A 21872-nucleotide genomic window follows, 5' to 3' on the forward strand; every position below is an offset into this window, starting at 1 on the left:
CGCTGGAGATTGCCAAGCAGTTTGCAGGTGAAGTATGCCGTAGCCCAGTGAGGAAACTCTCAAAACCTCACTGGTGGCTTCTTCACTGCTGCTGCTGACGCTCCATGCCGCTGCTAACCGGGTCTCCGCTATGCTGCTGCAACCAAACTGCCGAGTTGTGTCGTTTATGACATCCGTTTTCAGAATGAGCTTGCTTCGGTTTACTCTCTGCTTTTATATCCTCTGTACGCACATTGCGACCAATAGGAAAGGCTGAATGAAGGGGAAATAGATTCTCCTTAAATTGCAAGGAAATCGACTTTTTCTCACTGTTTCTCAAATCGGTTTTAAAATCTATATATTTTAACATTGTTTTTTTTTATATTTTTTTATTACATCTAATTTACCTATATTCTACAATACCGAATACTGTCATAAAACTGCACTATTGGTCTTATAACGCATAACTGGGGAGTGAGTTCGAAAACGCGAAGAAAAAAAATACAGTAGAGCGGAATTTTTTTCGACTTCCCAAACAAGGTTGATGTTTTGAAATCGATTTTTGTTCTATTTTTAAGCAAAGTCGCTCACTTCACACATCTTATTCTCCGTAATCAATGATCCGATTGAGTTGAATTTTTTACTGTAACTCGTCTACATATGACATGTCGAATAAACGTTGAGAAAGAATTTTTAAATTGTTTTTTTTTTCTTATTGAAAAAAAAATTTATTCATATATTTTTGGAAATTTTGCTAAAATTTAAGTAGAATGTCCTCAAAACTCGCCAATATTTTGAATTTCATCAATCTGAGGCAAAATCTGCATTCAGATGATCGAATGGTATTATAGTCAGCTTTTAATTTATAGAAAAAGATTTAAAATTTGTTGAACAAAACGCAAGATATTTGAATTTTATTAAATTCCATATTTAAAAAAGTTGTAAAACTCGAAATTGAGCTAAAACTCAAAAACTGTTCTACTTTAAATTTTTTGAAGCACGGTTTTGAAATCAGCGCTAAATTATGCTTCAAAAATTTTGGTTGTTAACAGAAGTTCACGACTTTCGTTTTATTTTGTAAACTAGTGTAATCAGCATTTGAAAGTTGGTCTTATTTGGATACTCAGGGCCTGTAAGTCCGGCCCGAGGCCACAGTTATGTGGGGCCCTTTTCAGAGGATATAATATTATTTTTTCTCACATAATTGGAAAAATATGTGAAAAAATATTAATACGAAAACGATTTTATACAAAATATAAAATACTCCTTTTCACCTTAAACTACTATCACGATTAGTGTTGGCAGCATAAATTTTGATTCAAAATTCAGATCTGTCAAAAAAGGAATTCTTTGTCCTTTTTTTCAGGGAAATCTTTTATGCATTGATTTATTCTTCTATGCATTGATTTAGGAGTTTTTACAATGATACTTTCAGGAACGCGTCCAAGTATTTCTTCATGAACATTTTCAAAAATTTCTCAAAAAAAATTCAGGAATTCCATATTTTTTTTTAAATTTCTTTAAAGTTCTTCAAGGAATCCTCCAGATAAACCTTAACGAAGTTTCCAAGAATTCCTTTAGAGATTTCTCCAAGAATGAATCTCACATGAGGTCTTCAATATCTTAGGAGCATTTTTGAGACCATGCGTGGAGCCATACCTGAATGGATCTTTGGGAGATTTTCTAATGGAAAGGTATAGAAATTGCGGAACTGCTTGCAGAAATTATCGGAGGAGTTTCAAAAGGAATCCTTGAAGAATCTTCCAGGTGAATTATAAGATGTATTCGGAAAGAATCATTGGGTCGATTTTGGAGGTATCTTTGATGATATTCTTGAAGGATTACTACAAAAACAAAACTACATGAACTCTAGTATAACATGTGGGCAGGACGTAAGGGTATTTAAGTAAACAAAACTTTTTTGGTGGCGGAAGGTTTTTTTTACCTACTACTAACAAATACCGTAATTCGGGGGTTCTCAAACTTTTCCAGCTTGCGACCACTTTTGATTTTCAATGAATTTTGCGACCCACCAGCACGAAAATTTATAAAATAAGTTTTTTTTGCAAATTTGGACTGCTTTTTTCAAATAAATATATTTTATCTTTCATAGGTTGTGATAAGCTTACGTTACATAGCCGTCAATACATATTAAAAAATGTTTTTTTTTGTTTATTTATAGTGCTCTTATAGTTTTTTTTACAAAAGTCTAAGAAAGATTAGGGTGCCCAAATTTGCAGAATCAGTTAACTCTTAGTCTTAAAAATTTGAGATAAGATTTCAAGTTTCTAATATATTGAACCAGTTTGCCTTTGAATATATACTAGTAGTTTTATGCTTCTGCAGCACTTTAAAATTAAGTCTCGGTTAAAACGCTACAGATACCAACGCCGCGAGTGTTCGATTGACCAACTACCGAATATTTGAATCAACCGTTAAAAAGGTAAGCGGAGTGTGAAGTCTGTTTCTCCGTGCTTAAAACTTCAAAAAACTCATAGTATCAGAATCGATTCAAAACAGTAGTTTCAATATTCAATATAGGTACTCCACACAAGACTTATAATACAAAGTTTTGTAAAGAATTAAGGAGAAACCGAAATTCTAGAAATAAATCTTCTAGAAATGGATTCTCCAAGGGAGTATTTGAAAATTAGAAAATGGCTAGCAATAACATTCGTCATAAGTTAATAAAGACTACGCGACTCACCAGAGTTCAGCCCACGACCCACCAGTGGGTCGCGACCTATAGTTTGAGAAACGCTGCCGTAATGTGTGTCCTTCCTGTTAGCGGTGCACAATCGAAACAAGTTTGTTTACAAAAAGCACCTAGGCTTTCTCACACGCTAGGCTAGAAATGCTATGATGAATTGCGTAAAGGATTCTTAAAAAAATGAAAGCAAAGGGATTTTTGGAAGAACTTATTTTGAAATGGCTGGATTTTTCCAAAAATAAATCAATGACCGAAATCTCAAAGAATTCTTCAAAAGAATGCCTATATATTTCCTTGGAGGAATTCTGCAGGAGGCCTTGGGGGATTTTTTGTAAAACCCCCTTGAGGAAATTTACACAGGAATCGTTTGGGGGTGTATGTGTTCATCCTCTTAAGTACTAGGATTATCTGAAAAATTTTAGAAATTCCTGAAGGAATCTTTGTAACGTAGTTTGAAACAGTCCTTGGAGAAAAATATTAAAGGATACTTGAAATTGGACTCGAAACAATCGCCCAATGAATCTTCGGACGATTTCCTACAACAATTTTATAGGAGAAATTTCTGAAGATATCCCTACAGGTATAACTAAAACAAATGCTTGAACAAATTCATAAGCAATCCTTCAAAGGACTTCAAGATAGACCGTTTGACGCATTGCAAAAAGAACGCTTGAAAAAAATTGAAGAAAAAAAATTCTTGAAGGAATACCTAAAGGATTTCCCTGGGAAATTGCTGAAGAAATCTGAAAATATTTGGGAAAACCTCAAAGGAATCGTTTGTGGAAATCTTTAAGAAACTCTATAGAATTCTTGGGAATATTTATTACTGAAGAAATTACTTCAGAAACGCTTGAAGGAGTTTCCGAAGCAACCACTTAAGCAACTTGTAAAAAACAACTTGGAGTACAGAAGTCCTTTAAGTAATTTCCAGATAAATCATAAAAGAAACAAGTTCTTGGAGTTCTTGGAAAAGTTGCTTGATGAAATCGTTACAAATTTTTCTTAGAATTATCGAAAAGGAAATCCGACGAAATTAGTGTTATTGCAACAAAAACATATCTGAAGGATATCAATAGAAAAATTCCTGATGGAAATCTTGGAAAAAAAACTAAAGGACTGATTAAAGGAATTCTAGTAGAAATTATTATTTCTGGAATTCTTGGAATATCTGGAGGGATTCTTACATTTTTTTTTATTTGAATTGCTGAAGTATACATTGGAGGAGTTCCTGAATCCTTGAATGGCTTATTGGAGTGATTTCTAAAACATTTCTAGCAAAAACACTCACTCTGGCAATTTTGAAGGAGTCAAATCAAAAATCCCAGAAGAATGCTTGTAAATATTTCTGAAAGAATCCTTGGGGAAACTCCTAGAGTAGGTAGAATATAAGGAATTGTTTGGAGAAATTCCAGAAGGATTTTTTAAAAGAATTCTAATAGATATTCCAAAAGGAACTTCTGTAGGAATCCTTGGAGGAATCTTTGAATTGTTATTCAATTGATTCGTAGGAAATTTCCAGGAGCAATTCTAGTATGAATCTCTTAGTAAAACCTTATAGAAACTCCTTAAAGATCCTTGCAGAAATTTGTCGAAGAAATCTTTGCAGTAATTCTTGAAGAAATCCTTGGAGGTATTTCTGAAGGAACCTTCAGAAGAAGAAATCTTCTGCCAAGATAAATATTTGGAAAAATCTTTGTGCTCTCTGAGCTTTTACTTTCTATGTTACAGACAAGGTTGCAGATCTTTAGAGCATTTATTTCAATGAAATAAATGCTCTAAAATTGTCAGTCTATTAGGTCATACATATTCTGTTCTTTAACTGAAACTTTCCATTATCTTTTGCAGGCTCTTGTCCCCCATCGCGTTGGACCAGTTTGGCTGGAGCAATGAGGACTCCCTTTTCTACCTGGGCATCCTGATGACGGTTGGTGCCCTAATATCCTGCATTTTATTCCTGCTGTTGGACCCAATGTGCAAACGCTTCACCGAATCGAATGTCCTGGTCTACGGTGCAATGTTTGCTCTCTTCGTCAGTCAGCTTTTGCTGATCCCATTTGGATCGGACCCCATAACATCGGTAGCGAATGAAGGCAACTTTACCGATGGAAATTCAACCATCACCACCATTCCCGGATGTCCCGCAACGCAGGAGTGGTGCCAGTGGATTCCGCCCATCGGCAAAGTGCAATTTACGATCTCCTACACGCTGCTGTGCGTATCGTTCTCGATCGGAACGACGTTGAGCCAGGCCGTGTTTTCGAAACTGTTGGGCCCAAGGCCGCAGGGAACCTGGATGGCTCTGCTGACGTGTGCTGGAAGTGCAGCACGAATCTTGGGACCTGGCTCGGTGACGATTTATGTGCTGTTCGGAACGTACTGGACGTTTGGAGCTGGTACGATTTTGGCCGGATTGGTGTTCCTGTGGATGTGGTTCTACCGGGATAGCTTACAGCCTGCTAAGCCGGCGGTGACAGCTGAGTTGGCTGAGGAACTCAAAGTGCTTAACTCTACAAAACTTAGACAATAGAGTAGGTTTTTATTTGCGAGAAAAAGTAGCTGTGATCTGTACTTATGAGATAAGTAATAAAGATTTTCGTTTTATATTTGTTTCGTCGTAGAATAGCTAGAAGAAGAGGAGAGATATGGTTTTTGTATCGGTGGGACAACAAACCTCTTCTATTTACGTTTTTGTTATCAATTCAAAGAAACAAAAAATGTCGCATCCTTATCAAAATAAACAAATGGATTGTGATACACCGTAAGTTAACCATTTCTTTTTTTTTTTCAAAAAATATTGTATTTTTACCAATTGCTTGACATTTTGTACTTACTAAAACAGGTCATCGGTTGTGTAGTAATGTTTCTGTTAAGCAAGTCGCTCCCTGCCTTTGTTGCCTTCGTCTTCGGTTTTCATGTTCATTGCTTCCTCGACCGTGTTTGGCAGTTGAGTATTGAGCGTTTCAGGGAACTCTAGAATCGCCAGGCCGGATGCAATACCAATGCTTCCGAATATGACCATCGGTAGCGGGGCCCAGATTTTAGCTAGGAGGGGTGTTTGCGGTGCAACCATAGAACCGATTCGACCGAACATTGAGCATACGGAAAGGAGACTCTGCCGGAGGTTGGTAGGGAAGATTTCCACCGTGTAAATGTAGAGGGTGCCGAAAGACATGGTGATAGCCATTTTGCTGACCAAAAATAGGATCAGACTGAGCCAGTGATTTCCTGGAAGTTGTACAAAAATGAGGTTGATGAATGATTTTAGTTGGAATGTTCCATCATTTACCTGTTGGTATGAACTCCGAAAGGAAACAAAACAGTCCACAAAGTATCATAGTGGTACAAAGCGTAATTCTACGACCTACTCGATCAAGGATCAACTGCATGATCAGAAAGCCGGGCAGCTCAACCAAGGATACCAAGATAAAGTTGAGATATTTGTCACCCGCCAACGTGACGGAGTTCAAACTAAGCCCGAAATAAACGAGCACGTTCGTCAGCCAACAGAACGAGCAGTTCGCTACTCGGAGTATCAATCGGCGATTCTTGAACGCATTCGTCAGCAAGTTGAAGAAATTGTTGTTTTCTAGCATCTCGGATCTTGATTCGTTATCGCTTACCGGGCAGAAGCTGTCAATCGCAGCTGGTGACAGGGTTTTGCCGTTCATTTTTGCTGCTTTTTTCAGAACGTCGAATGCTTTTTCCCGTTGACCCTTGGACAGCAACCATCGAACGCTTTCTGTAGTCATCCACAGGAATGGCAATGATACTATGCCGGGTATGTACAAAGCTCTTAGCAAATGTCTCCAGTTTTTGAGCAGCATTGCTAGCAGTCCAAGACCAGCTTCAGCAAACGAGAATGCACATGATATGATGTTGTTGCCGGTAACTCGCATTTTGGGTCCAACCAGTTCCAAGGCCAATACGAAAGCGGTTGTGTACATTGTAGAGCCGATCAGGGGGTCCAGGAATTCTAAGGCGATGAACATTTCATAACTCGCTGCAAACGATCGGATCACGCCGAAAATGGCACTGCCGGCCACACTAAGAAGAAGTACTAAACGTCTTCCAAAACGATCAGATATGTATCCCGCGATCGGAAGCGCCACAAACTGCCCTACATTGTTTATAGTCCCCACAAGCGTTAGCTTCCAATCGTTATTAGGACAAGTGATGTTAAAATCATTTACGATTGTGACTTCGTCATCTTCGTAGATAAAGCTGTCGCAGCCGATGATGCTCGTCTGATCGAATTCATCAGCGTCGCACAAGAGGTTATCTAAGCTCGCGTTGCTTATCGGCCGAAACCGTTCGCATTGTGCTGGGATTCCATGCTTGAATGGAACTGTATTGTTCAACCATCCCGGGTGGTAAACCGCGTTTGGTCCATTATCACATCCTGGTACCTCACATCTACAATGACACAAGAAATACAGACCAACTGTTGCATCATGAACCTTTGGCAATGTAGCATTTATCTCACCTGTAATTCAAATTCCCCGCCGTAAAAACGTAGCTGAGTGTGAAGAACGCATTCAGAATAATCGGAATCACCATCAATCCATACTGTCGTATTTGAAAACGTCCGAATTGCCCTATCTCGTTCAGCACTCCGTCAAGATCAATGTCATCTTCCGATTTCGGCATTTTTGCAACCACCTACGACCAGATTCAGCATGCACTACTTTCACGACAGCACAAAACACGAAATTCACGCCTCAGACTGGCGGCGCGGCCTGTCTTACTATGAAGCACGGATGTGCGAAATGAATGAATCTATTTCAGGATCGGATCGACACCGGACGCATGCGCCCTACCTAAAACAACTCTGCCACCAAACAATTTGTCAATCAAAAAGGTTTTTTACTCTTTTCCAGTAGTCCCTTCACAGATGGACTTCCGCCAGCAGTGCAACAGCATTCAGCACCAGTCACTTCAATTATTGAACACTAATTGAATTCAATCTGGTCAACCAGCACTCGCGGAGAAAACTTTTCTCACACATCACGGTCCACACCGGCGGCCGCCAACGATGCTCAACAACGGCATGGTAGATCGTCGAATGAGGTCGCAAAATAACCCACTACTGTCCGAAGCCCGACAGCCAGTCGTAAACACTGGCTGACGACGAGTGCAGTGTGTTTCTCGTTGTTCGCGGTAAGAACGATTCTGTATCGTCGAACTATCGAAAGAAAGCATGAACAGCGGCGACGTTGACGACGACGACGACGAGTGCGACTAACTGCGATGGTAGCTGTAATTAAACTGAATTGAAAGAAATGTGTTGTTTTCAGGGAAATGATTGTGGCGTGAACATGCGTTGATTGAATGAACCAGACAGCGAGATATAGGAGTTTGTATTAGAGTCACTATCAGTGTACCGCTCCTCGGGACGAGAGTACTTAGCTACAAGCTTGGCGCGCTTTTTTGTTAGCGTTGTAGGAAGCATACGAAGATCGGATTGGTTAGGTGGTAGGTGAGCTGCATTTTGAAGTTTATTGAACTTTCTTCTCCAATTTAGATTATGTTTAAGAGATTAGCTGACTTTTACTGCTTGTCAAACTCAAAAGAAATTTGAAATTTCCTCATATATTTTTACATTTGGTGCAAAATAACCACATTTTTTTGTGGGAAACGCAAATAAATATATCTATAATTGTCAAGCAAACAACTAATGCTTTTATTCTTTCTTGTTTATGTTCCTGATTTCTGCAAAATCATAAAGAAAATGCGGAAGCAGCCATGCTTTTATTAGCTAAATGTAGCTCTGGCTAGCATACAGCTCGTTAATTTTGAATCGAAGTAGGGTATGTGTGCCATCAGTAATCTCACGCTCTCATGTTCATCCTATTCGAAAACAAGCGATTACGGCACCGATTGATTCCGTTCTTTTTGTTTTCATGGGTGCTCACTTCCAACAAAAAATATAAAAATAAGAAACAAAACAAACAGCGCTCCATTCCTTTGTTTTTCGTAGGATGAAAATGGGAGCCACATGCTTAAGGACAACGTCTTGAAATCCCGTTTCAACAGTGCATCAGAACTTCAAACGCACAAATCTCAACAAGCAAGCTTCACACAACAGTGTATTTTATTATTCTGTTCTTGCTCACTTGTAATAATCTTAAAATAAGAAGATCAGGTGCGCTGGTTTTGTTTACGAAGAGATTCGTGCCCTCAAAATCGTGAGTAGATGCCAAAGTCAGCCATTGTGGCGGCCATTTTGGGATTCTAACAAGTCTGTCCTTAATAAGGGAACCAATACCCTTAGTTTAGTTTTTTGCAGTATTGATCGGAAGGAGGACCAAGCACATTTCGCTAATCACTATGTAGAAGGCTTGCACCGGTTTCTACAGAATCAGTTATGGAGCATAAGTACAGATGAACGGCGTCAGCGAAAATATGAATCATACAGTGTTACAATACAGTAAACGTTCGGTATGTGCAAACGGTTTAACTGTAACGATTTTAACTGCTAGTCCAATAAGTGCAACATGCTTTCAAACCACTGCCAAACGTCAAAACGGTGCGCTATGTTAACTCAAATGAGCAGTCGGATAATTTTTATGTTCATTTCACGTCTATTGATATTGTTACCGTAATCTGGGGGGTAGTTGATCAGCGGGGTGAAGTTGATCACTAGGGCATCCACGTCTTACAACGGCTGAGGACGCTACAATTTTGTTTCAGTGGAAGAACTGTTGACGTAAATCAATTGGGTAAATGTATTTGAAGGATGTGAAGGTTTTTAAGCCAATTGTGTAAGATTTTACATACAATATCGACTTTTTTGGATGTGTATTAGAACACGGTGAAAAGATTGTCTTTCAATAAACGCCTCCCATCTACGCATTGTATATCAGATGACTCATAAATACTTTTATTCATACATGGTAGGCTTATTGAACATATATTTGAATTAAAGTTGATGTTAACATATAAGTTTTATTATAAAAAAGCTTATTTTTGAAAATAAAAGACGATTTTTTGAGAAACTGCCTACCCTTAGGCGTTTACTGTGGGTCATTCTGAAACTAACTAAACTTTATTTGTTTGGAATCCTATGCTTTGTAGGATCTGGGACCATATGGGCAGGAGCACCTATTTTGGGCACTTGCTGCTACAACTCAGTCAATTTCAAACCGATTGACTTGAACTTTTGTACATGGCTAGATGCTGTGCCTAGCTGATCGTGTCGCTAAAACCAAGTCAATCGGTTGAAAGTTGACTGAGTTATAGCAGCAAGTGCCCAAAATAAGTGCTCCTGCCCAAATGGTCCCAGACCCTGCCTGATGTTATTGAAAGGAATAGAAGAAAAGTGATCAACTTCCCCCAGATTACGGTATTGAATTTCATTCGCTAAGTGAAACGTAAACATGTTGCAGTTATCGAACGCCTACTGTACCGTGGGAACATCATTAATAAAGAATGAGATTGGAAAAGGTCCAAGGACTGAACATTTTATAACACCCAATGTAATGCTAATTCAATTCGATAACTCTCCATTTCCATTCACGATTTGAGTGCGACTACCAAGTTAGGATAAAGTTTGGGTTACTGCGCTACGTGAAAAGTAAAAATGTTGTGAAAGCTTTCTCAGCAACTTAGCATGCGAAATACGATGGAATACTTTCGAGAAATCTATGAAATCAAATAAAACAAGTAAAGCTGCACCTTTTTTGTCAATGACTTGGTGAATATCCCAAGTATTGCGACATTTGCACCCATTTAGACTCGGCCGAAATTCATTATCATCATAGTCGAATTTCGCACACGACTTCGCAGCGGCTGGCATACACAAGGTCGATTGAGTTCATGACAGGGGCGTCGGATGCACAACAGGTAAACAAAATAAGTTTGATTAGTGTGAAATTTCACTGGGAAATGATGATTCAGTGGATTCTCAAATTATCACAGAAGTCTAAACATTAATGAGAAACCCAATAACATTTTAAGTTTTGTGCGGCTCTATAAGAGGTTTTCATGATCAATTTAATTAAACTTGCTATAAAACTGATTCATACATCAAAGCCTCTTGATAACCTCTTTAAGAGCATCAACCGGCTAAGTGGACCGCTCTCGGAGATGCTTTGCAAACCGTAGCAACATTGGCGTAGCTAGTTTTTTCTTTTTTCTCACTCACTCTCCTAAACAAACATGAGAAAGAGCGGGATGTAAGATGGGGCCTGTGCCCCCTCTTTCATCCTTCTCTTTTTCGTGTTTGTTCAGGAGAGTGAGTGAGAAAAAAGAAAAAGCTAGCTACGCCAATGAGTAGCAATGAAACTGTTTTAAAACCTAGCTGAATTTTTGTTTCATACTCGAAAAGAGGTTATTGATTATTGTGAATGTTGGGGTTTCAGAAACATAAAATTAATGCGCTTCGAAAATAATGAATATTATCATATTGGAATGAAATCAACCAATTTGTAAATTTAGTAAATGTATCTCGAATTACAAGAAATTACAGCTGAGGGCGTTTATTTATGCGAGCATGCTGTGGAAATGACGGCAAACTATCAATTCGTTGCTAATTTGAGCAAATTAAACTATTTTCCATTCACGTATCTGATTCTTCAATATGGCGACGACCGAGGCGACGACCATGATTAGCGAAAATAAAACGAAAGCAGGTTTACTTTTATGATGACCGCAATAAACCTAGCAGTGTCATAGTTTCTGCTTTTCCACCAACAGGTCGTTACTAATCGAACGGATCGCCATCTGTTGAGAGTTTGAACAGTTTGATTGTGGTAATAATGAATGTCAGAAGGTTTTAATATCCGAGAGTTTTGTTTACTCTCAAAATCTGGCTTTATGGATATCTTCAAGTATACAGTAGTCATAAAACTGTGAGTTTTAATTACTGCTGTAATAAAACCCTAATAAAAATCAAGCAAAACCAGTCAGCAATGGGATTGTTATTTGGGATCGTCATGTTCCCAGAAATCAGATCAATTGTGAGTGATTGTGGGAGCTCTTTCACTGGGCCCTACACGCTAAAACTGCTCAGCACTAAAATGTGTAACTGTTTCATGGTGGCTTGTCAGTATTGACAAAAATAAAACACTATTTATGTTATTTTGTTCGACGTTTCGGTCCGTTTGGGACCTTCTTCAGGGACTCAATAGTTACAGTGTTCTCGTCCAGTGTGGTTCAGTACAACCTGTAACTGTCGATTTGGTTCGAATTTTCCCGCACAATCGCAGCCAAATTGGATGCCCTATCGGAGGAAACTCGTTTCGAAAATTAGCACTCCGGAATTTACACGGAGAAACTCAAGTACCTAAAAAATCCACTTTTTGCAACGAGCTCCACACAAAATTTTATGCAATGATTTTTTTCATAATGCAACCCATTTGAGTTGCATAATGTTCATAATACAACTCAAATGAGTTGCATTACGAAAATTATACAACTATTTTTTATTATGCAACTCATTTCAATTGCATAATGAACCAGTTCGGAAAAATTGGCCATTATGACACCAAAATGAGTTATATAAAATGTAAATTATGATACTGAATTGCATATCAAGCAGTTCTTGGAGGAATACCTGGAGAAACTTCTCGATGAATCTGTTGAAAATTTTCAAGATGATTTTTTGGAGAAATTAAAAAAAACTATGCAGTTTTACGGAGAATTCATCTATTTTCTATGGTGCAATTTTTTTAAGGTGCAATTAAATTTTTCTATGGAGCAATATTCAATTCAATATATGGAGCGTTTCTATTTGTTTATGGGTGCAATAAATAGGCTGCCTATACGGTTTCATCTTTCTTGCATGAAGTGTATACAAGAACACCTTGCTCTATCATCTATACACTTGCATGCCACTTTTAGTACTGATGTACGGTGATCACGCTAGAGACCGCATGGTGGCAGCACAATAACTGTTATAATAAATCAAGCATCGCTGAATTGTATTATAGGTGGCCAAAAAAGCAAGAAAATCTCAAGGATAGTCTATATATGAGCGACTATAGCATTAAAAATGAAGAATGCAATCAACTATCAAAAAATTAAATATCTCTCTAGACTAGACCAAGTATGAACCTTAGCATAGGGGTGATTCAGAAAGTACGTCATGCTAAGGGGGGTGAGAGGGGGGGGGGGGAAGGTGGTTGTGAAGGTTTGACAAGCAATGTTTTAAGTATCCGGAAAAACCCGTACGAAGGCACTAAGGGGAACTTTAAATAATTTAGGATTAGCAAACTAATATTCTAGAATTATTCTAGAATATTAGTTTGCTAATCCTTAAAGTTATCGAGATATTGACAGTAGAATGAGACCATCGGCAATTTTTGCTAAAATGGACGAATTGTTCATCTTCGCATGTCTTCGGCTTGAATGTAAAATGTTGACGTAGAAAAGCTGAACGTAAAACTATTAAATGATGCCACTTTAAAAAAATCTTATTTTCTCCACACAAAAAAAGTTTTATAAAACTCGCTTCGACACTACTTCTCGGGGAAGGTGGGGTAATATGCACCCCCTAAGCAAACGTGGCCCAATAACATGATTGAGATGATTTTATGGATGTCCTGCGTATTGAAAGTTAGTTTATTTTTGCAATTCTGCTCTTTAAAATTTGTTTTTCACTTGCCGTTTCAGTATCATTACGGCCTACTTTTCGTTACTGAATCAAACAATTGCATTATGGTTCATAATGCAACTCATTTGGGTTGCATTATGAACCATAATGCATTTGTTTGATTGACAGCCTCGATCTCCACGGAAAGAGCTTGGTAAACTGTGACGGTTATAGCACGGCTTGCTTGATTTAAATTTCATGTCTAGCATGATGGAACACGTGGGTATTCCCATTGAATCACCAGGAAGTACGATGATACTGATGGTAATCATCATATTCCAATGAATAGTTTTTATCATTGCAAAAAATGTTGTATGCAACTCGTTGCAAAACTCGATTTTTACAGCACTCGTCATAATTATCCAACTCGGCAAGCCTCGTTGGATAAATGTACGATCCCGCTGTAAAAATCCACATATTGCAACTCGTTGCATAAATAACTATTATTTAACCAAGTGATACCAACTTTTGGTTCGCGTGATATCAATTTTACCGAATCAAATTAACAATTTAAAAAAGTGTTACGTTTCGGGTGGGCTGCAAAACGGTGAGTCGATAAGGAGAGCGTCCAACATAGCTCTGGTCCTCACAAGTTCCTACCTCATGCTTCCACGGGTCAAGCGATGACAAAGACCGCCAGATAAGAATTGTGGGCTTAGCTGGTAGTGTAGCCTGGGCACTGTTGTCCTTCTGACTTCAGCTAGATTGAGGAGGTACGACCTGAGCGTCTGTTCACTAAGGAGGTGCGGCTCAAACAGCGTCTGTTCTGGCATCCAGCGGCTGAATAAGAAACGCGCACCACGCCAAGCTAGGTGGTAGCTCCATCAGCGTCGTCTCAGTGTTGGTTGGGACGTTAGACAGAACTGGCATGATGGCCCTCCGGCGAGACAGGGGTGTTGGCGTAGGCCCAATAAGCCACCCGTGAAAATTCCCATTGCGAATAACATAGGAGGAAATACGACTCGATACAATCGGCAAAGACCCACGCGACGTAATAACGACTACGATTGGAAACTTGGAACATGGAATTGCAAGTCACTAGGTTTCGCAGGATGTGACAGGATAATTTACGACGAACTACATCCCCGGAACTTCGACATCGTGGCGTCGCAGGAACTTTGTTGGACTGGACAGAAAGTGTGGGAAAGCGGGCATCGAGCGGCTACCTTCTACCAAAGCTGTGGCACCACCAATGAAAATGAACTGGGAACAGGATTTATAGTGTTAGGCAAGATGCGGCAACGTGTGATCGGGTGGCAGCCGATCAACGCAAGGATGTGCATGTTAAGAGTTAAGGGCCGTTTCTTCAACTACAGCATCATCAACGTCCACTGCCCACACGAAGGGAGACCTGATGACGAGAAAGAAGCGTTCTACGCGCAGTTAGAGCAAACATACGATGGTTGCTCGCTGCGTTACGTGAAAATCGTTGTCGGCAACATGAACACGCAGGTAGGAAGGGTACAGACCGGTAATCGGGCGAAACAGCCTGCACGCCGTATCGAATGATAACGGCCAGCGAAGCGTAAACTTTACAGCCTCCCGTGGTATGGTAGTCCGAAGCACCTTCTTCCCCCGCAAAGATATCCACAAAGCCACCTGGAAATCACCCGACCACCACACAGAAAACCAAATCGACCACGTTCTAATCGACGGTAAATTCTTCTAGGATATAATCAATGTTCGCACATACCGCAGTGCGAATATAGATTCGGATCACTACTTAGTCGCTGTATGCATGCGCTCAAAACTTTCGACAGTTATCACCACGCGTCGAAGTCGAACGCCGCGACTCAACATCGAGCAGCTGCGTAACGTATAAGTGGTTCAAGACTACGCGCTGCAGTCAGCAGTGGCCCTACCAACGGAAGAGCAGCTTGGCGCAGCTATACACTTGAAGATGGCAGCAGGGGCATCCGATCCGCCATAGGTAGTACCTCGGCTAGCACTAGGCTTCGCGACTCCAAATCACAAAAATCACTGGTACGACGGCCAATGTGAACACCGTACGAGAGCGAATGAGGCACGTTACAGACAAGCGCGGAACAGGCAGAACTCAGTCTTCCGGATGAAGAAGCGCCAGCAGGAAGAACGAGTTCGCGAAGCGATGAAAGAGCTGTACCGCACTAAGGACACACGAAAGTTCTACGAGAAGCTGAACCGCTCGCGCAGAGGCTTTGTGCCACAAGCCGAGATGTGCCGAGACAATCACGGCAATATTCTCACGAGCAAGCGTGAGGTGGTCGAAAGGTGGCGGCAGCATTACGATGAGCACTTCATTGGTACCACGTTGCAAGTACCGAAGGTGACATGGTAACAGATCTAGGAGTATGTGTACAGGATGAAAGACTTCCGGCCCCTGACCTCCAAGAGATTGAGGAGGAAGTTAGCCGGTTGGAAAACAACAAAGCCGCTGGAGCAGATCAACTACCATGCGAGCTTCTAAAATACGGTGGAGAAGCACTGGAGAGAGCACTTACACTGGATCATTACCATGATTTGGGAGAATGAAGTATTATCGGAGGAATGGATGGAAGGTATCGTGTGAGTACCGAGCGCTGCCTACAAGATACTCTCTCAAATTTTATGCCGCCGTCTCAGGATTTAGGGTGAACGCGCTACAACGGACCAGATGTTCGCCATCCGCCAGGTGTTGCAGAAATGCCGCGAATACAACGTTCCCACACATCACTTGTTCATCGATTTCAAATCGGCGTATGATAGAATCGATCGAGAACAGCTATGGCAGATTATGCACGAATACGGATTCCCGGATAGGGCACTGTCGAGTTCCTTCGAATCTCGCCGAGGGTTACGGCAAGGTGATGGTCTTTCGTGCTTGCTGTTCAACATTGCGTTAGAGGGTGTATTAAGGAGAGCGGGGATAAACACGAGTGGGACGATTTTCACGAAGTCCGTTCAGCTCTAGGTTCAGCTGTTTGGTTTCGCTGATGATATTGATATTATTGCTCGTAAATTTGAGACGAAGGCGGAAACGTACATCCGACTAAAGAGTGAAGCCAGGCGAATTGGATTAGTCATTAATGTGTCGAAGCCAAAGTACATGATGGCAAAGGGCTCCAGGGAGGAATCACCGCACCCACCACCCCGAATTTATATCGACGGTGATGAAATCGAGGCGGTTGAAGAATTCGTGTACTTGGGCTCACTGGTGACCGCCGACAACGACACCAGCAGAGAAATTCAGAGACGGGACTTGGAGAAGGCGAATGAACCACGAGCTGCATCAGCAGCTGAGAGAACCAACCATCGTCCATACCGCGAACATCGGGAAGCTACGGTGGGCGGGTCACGTGATTAGGATGTCGGATAGCAACCCGACTAAAATGGTTCTCGAGAGTCATCCGACCGGTACAAGAAGACGTGGAGCACAGCGAGCTAGGTGGGTCGACCAAGTGGAGGACGATCTGCGGACCCTACATAGAGTGCGGAACTGGAGACAAACAGCCATGGACTGAGTGGAATGGAGACGGCTACTATGTACAGCAGAGGCCACCCGGCCTTAACCTGATCGGAGTGGAGTGAGTACGTTTTGGGTGTTGGAGGCGGATGGTTGTTAATAGGGAATCGCGCTACTTGGGCGGTGGCTTTTATATTCGTCTGTTTCCCACTATAACTCAGTCAATCTTGAACCAATTGACACAATTCTTGGAATGCGGTGAGATAGGTATAGTATCTACCCGTGTACAAAATTTCAAGTCAATCGGTTCAAAATTGACCGAGTTACAGTGGAAAACAAACGAAAATAACAGACGAAGAAAACCACCGCCCAAGTAGCGCGATACCCTAGGTTGATTCCATATAATCGGCGCGCAATCGCTTAAATTGCGTGCGCTTCAAATTAGACAATCTTTCCAAATGTGGAAAATCATCGTTTTCCACGCTTTACATTCGAATATTTTCGTCATTGTTGGGCTTGTTCGGCTCAATTTTTCGTCTAGTTTGCTTGCATCTGACGGAACTCCACTTATATAGTGAAATAGCTTGAGGTCGTTTTGCCCCAGGGGTGCGTATTACCCCAGGTTACCCTATACCTTTCTGAAGGATCCCTTTGAGACATTGAAATCAAAATTGGCTGCTACTAGCTGCTATTCTGCAATTCCAATCAAGTTGTCGGCGAAGATTTAATATGAAATCACCCTATTGGTCATTAAATACCTCTGACGAAACATTTAACCGTCATGGCCGCTTTTCTCGGTACCTAGATCAATCATAGTTGGTTGGAGGTATTGAATGGCGGCCAGCACAATAACTACATATTTCTTCGTGATTGCTTAACAGGATTTTTACATAAAAGCGATGTTTCCGTTCCCACCTCATATCACAATTCGATATCGATCAAACAAAACAAGTCGCCTCAAATTACCCGACTACTTTCCAAGTGCTAAAGGTTGCCTCACAAAACGACTCTCCTGAAAACGGGAGTGCGAGTAACACTCAATCAAGATGGGGACGGGCCATGCTTGTGCTTGCACAATATATGTACGTGTGCACATGTGTATGTGTGTCCGTCCGGCGATGGCTGCCGTGGTTTTCCGAGCTAGAAACTCCTCGACCGGGCACACGCCGCCGTGTGTGCATATGCAAATAAGTGATAATCGCAATTATAATTTAATTACACAATTACTAGCTTATAAATTCTGCGAAAAGCCATTAATCGTCAACTTTCGAGTCGGCAGCCTTATCGGACCGACGACGACTCTGTGGTGAAAACGGCGACTTGAGGCTTTAATTTATGGACTTATGCGGTGGCCGGTGTAACACCCCGTCGTCGTCGTCGTCGTCGGTGAGTGCCCGAGTCAACAATGGTCATGCCCTTCCGGCCTGGTGGCTGGTGTGTGGCAGCAAGTTGTTGCATCTCCTACTGTCGTCCTATCAGCAGCGCGCATCGTTTGCGGAGATGCTGATGGCCCAGTTGCCGCCCAGGGAGGATATGCCTCCGTCGTCGTCGTCTCGTTCAGGTATACGCACCAAGCGGCCATAAATTGCTCTGTCATTTAAATTAAAGCAACAAATTATCCTTTCCCGGGGCATTAGAGGTCTCACGCAATAATGACTGGATGGGTTGGGTGGGTGTCACTGGAGTGAGATGTGTGCCTTGAGTCAACCGTATCATGAAGTACAAATTATGATTATTTGCCTAATAGCTAAATAGGTGCTAAGGTAGCGTTGTCATTACGCCGACCTACACATGTTCCGAGTGGCACTGGTCTTCTGGTTGCGTTGTCGTGAATGAGAGCCACCGGGCAGAAGAGCTCGTGGGACGATTGCAATATGCATTATTTGTTTTAAGCGAAGGTCAGTATATGCGAAAGCAGCACCGTAACGCAGCTACAACAATTTAGCATTTGTGCTTGCATGGGAATGTTCTGTAACTTTATGTTCCGGCAGGCCATAAAATGCATATTAACTCCAAGAGTTATTACTTTAATGGAAGCTTCCTGGGACCAAGCCATGGTCTGTTCGATATTAGAGCACATGGTTTTCTTGTGCGTTTCTCAGGTCTGGCCTGTGTGAGTTACTAGCTTTTGAAGTAATTTTCTATTTTGTAATTTTTCGTAGGCAGACTTATCTATAAGAAAAAAATATAACTGTCTTACTTTGGAAAAAGCATCAAACAGATAAAGGATGGATTGACCGATAGTTCCAGTCATAAGATTATCATATGTAAGAATAAGCATCATTCCAAGGAATATCGAATAGCTAAGGAAAAAATATGTTTGTGAAAATTTGGAATGAATGAGACAAAGTTTCTGCAGTCTTTTTCAAATGACTTTTTATTTTTCATAAACATATTCATTGAATAAAGAAACAAAATCAAGCATTACAGATTTCAAAGAGAAGCATCGATGGTACTGTTATCGTACACAGCAAAAAAATTCTTGTGATCACATCATTTTCGCTGCACATCAGTCGCGTCGTAAAAGTGATGTAAACAATTACATCATTTTCATGCAACAAATTAGCCGCCGCAGCTTGAGAGTGGGTCTAGCAATCGCTAGAACCGGATCTATAGATGAATCATATATAAGTAAAATATTGGCATGGATTCGTACACTGATCCGTTGATTGTGAGGCATATCCCTTACATCTCAGCTGTTTCACCGAGTCTAAAGGAAGGTGATAAATATGATACTGCTTCTAGGTATCTGCTGGAATAGGTTTGCTGATACTTTCCGGTGCCAACTAGGGTGTGCATGGTGAGTGTGATAATTGTTGGAAAACTATGTAATCGAGTGAAATTACGTTCGGAAATGAATACATCACCAGAAATTACGTGCCTGGATATTACAAAATTATTTGCTGTGTAGAGAGAAAATGCGGTTCCAGACGTTTTATTCTACACAGCAAATAATTTTGTAATATTCAGGCGCGTAATTTCTGGTGATGTATTCATTTTCGAACGTAATTTCTCTCGATTACATCGTTTTCCAACAATTATTACACTCACCATGCACACCCTGGTTGGCACCGGAAAGTATCAACAAACCCATTCCAGAAGAAACCTAGAAGCAGTATCATATTTATCACCTTCCTTCTAACTCGGTGAAATAGCCGAGAGGTAGGGGATATGCCTCACAATCTACGGATCAGTGTACGAATCCATGCCAATATTTTACTTATATATGATTCATCTCTAGATCCGGTTCCAGCGATTGCTAGACCCATTCTCAACCTGCGGCGGCTAATTTGTTGCATGAAAATGATGTAATTGTTTACATCACTTTTACGACGCAACTGATGTGCAGCGAAAATGATGTGATATCACAAGATTTTTTTTGCTGTGTACTAATAAGCCCACAATGTCCATATAAATCCCGCTGAGTTTATCTCTATGGTTATATGATTTACTACTGCCACAGCCTTCTATTTGTGAACCAGAAATGATCCCCTCCCTAACTTATTTCCAGAACACGTTCATTTTATTGAAAACTATAAACAGTTGAAAATCTCGTAAAATCAACAAAAGAAAAACAACCATCCTTTCGGGAATGATTAAATGACTGTATTAAAATTTATAAATTCAACTCCGAAAAGAACGTTTTATGGTCCAATTTTCTCCGGCCACACTTGTTTTACGACCACTCGGTTTCGGTGACTATTACGAACGGGATAGTTCCAATTGAAGAGACCTCGGCCGTCCGCGGGTCGTGTGCGTAGGACAACCTGCTGCTAGCTGCTGCAAAGGCGGCGGCACCATCATCGGCATGTTCTTGTTTTATTGGATAAACGCACCAACCAACCAACAAAACACACGCCACGCTTGGCTCCATGATAAAAACTCAAGTTCTGGAACTAACCGATGGTGGTGGGAAGCAATAGACCCCTGAGAAATAAAATTCACAGCTAGTTAAAAACGGCTTAGAGCATAAATAATTATCAGTGAACGAAATATGATAACTATTTTCTCATTGCATCACTGCCGTAATTCTGCAAAGTGACGTAAGCGACATTGAGAGTTTTGGCCCAATTTTTGGTTATTATGCATAAAACTCTTGCTCATTCTCTAAGTGTCTTTCCATAGATGATAGATTACGACTAGATCTTGCATTCTAATACAGCTAGTATACCACAGTGTTATTTTTACACCAGATATTATATAAAATATAACAGAAAATTTCGAAATTTTGAATGGCGCTTACGTCACTTTGCAGAATTACGGCAGATCAGCTAACGAACCACCATCTATCTGCCGGGGACGACGATGGAGCGGTTGACTCACAGGTAAACTTACAACGATGAGTTGGCGGAGAGAAGTTTGGTCGTAAAATGTAATTTGCTTTGCACCTGCTTTTGATAATATGCTGTGTCTAGAAACTCAGATATGGGTTCTAACGAGGGATGAGAACCAAAAAGGTGTTAATAACTGTAAATAGATTTTCTATGATTATTCACAAACCAACGGAATTAATTGGCAGATATTAGTGATACGCTTTGAGATAAATTAAATCACTTAAAACACATGTCAATGGTATCTTAATCTAGAGGTGAAATACTATAATTACGTGTCGTGGACAGGAGGCTTTCCAGCTGGACGTGTTCTGCCAATATGATGCTGCCATGGATGCTACATTGTTGCAAGGTGCAATCTACAGCGGATTTATTACAACACAGTTGATTACATGGGGCATGCAAAGGAGACCTTTTAGCATCTTTCATTAATCGTTAATCCTCATGGGAGCGTGCATGCTCATCTCTTTTTTGTTCAGGTCAATTGACACTCTGGGGTTTTAATTTCAACGGTGTGATTCCTCGCGGGTGGAAGAAAATATGTAGCAGGAGCTTTATTTATTCTTCAACAACATAGCCTAATTTACAACTCTTTTGTGCACTAGGACACTGCGTGAGTGATTTCAATGAATTAACCACATCGGCAGGTTCGGGCAGATAGACTTATGGAGGAGTTAGTTCAAGCATGATCAAGATCCATATCACGATATGTCCGTCCGAGAGGGTTTAACCGTTGTTATGTAACGTTAGTGTATCAGTGTTAGTCAGATCCTTACTGGAAAATGTAATTTCTTTGTTTAGGGGCCGTTCGATTACCGTTAGGGGATGTAGGGTTTGAGT

At 40.7% G+C, this 21872-nt stretch overlaps 2 protein-coding genes across 5 annotated transcripts in view; one reads left to right on the forward strand and one right to left on the reverse strand.

Annotated features, from left to right (window-relative positions):
• Window positions 1-5451, forward strand: part of LOC109621448 (major facilitator superfamily domain-containing protein 8) — a 41353-nt gene extending 35902 nt beyond the window's left edge. For 3 of the 4 annotated variants that reach the window (XM_062856508.1, XM_020075469.3, XM_062856509.1), the window contains one exon: window positions 4535-5451. In XM_062856508.1, coding sequence (XP_062712492.1) covers window positions 4535-5216 — 682 coding nt within the window. In that variant the 3' untranslated portion in view covers window positions 5217-5451. The remainder of the gene's footprint in view (window positions 1-4534) is intronic. The other variant, XM_020075468.3, reaches the window with a different exon arrangement.
• On the reverse strand, window positions 5404-8297 carry LOC109621447 (solute carrier family 22 member 4). Its single transcript, XM_020075467.3, has 3 exons — window positions 7173-8297; window positions 5976-7102; window positions 5404-5914 (listed from the first exon to the last, which is right to left on the reverse strand). The coding sequence occupies exons 1-3, from the start codon at window positions 7334-7336 to the stop codon at window positions 5556-5558; spliced, it is 1650 nt and encodes a 549-aa protein (XP_019931026.3). The 5' UTR covers window positions 7337-8297; the 3' UTR covers window positions 5404-5555.
• Between the last annotated feature and the right edge of the window lie 13575 nt (window positions 8298-21872).

This window comes from Aedes albopictus, chromosome 3, assembly GCF_035046485.1.
Source record: "Aedes albopictus strain Foshan chromosome 3, AalbF5, whole genome shotgun sequence".
NCBI classification, from domain to species: domain Eukaryota; kingdom Metazoa; phylum Arthropoda; class Insecta; order Diptera; family Culicidae; genus Aedes; species Aedes albopictus.

What these genes read in the sequence shown, in the direction of transcription:
- LOC109621447 (XM_020075467.3), bottom strand. Translation starts at nt 7,336, where the DNA reads ATGCCGAAATCGGAAGATGACATTGATCTTGACGGAGTGCTGAACGAG. An exon ending in GCGGGGAATTTGAATTACAG is followed by an intron (nt 7,103 to 7,172) that starts GTGAGATAAATG and finishes GTGTCATTGTAG; the next exon opens with ATGTGAGGTACCAGGATGTG. An exon ending in TTCGGAGTTCATACCAACAG is followed by an intron (nt 5,915 to 5,975) that starts GTAAATGATGGA and finishes TACAACTTCCAG; the next exon opens with GAAATCACTGGCTCAGTCTG.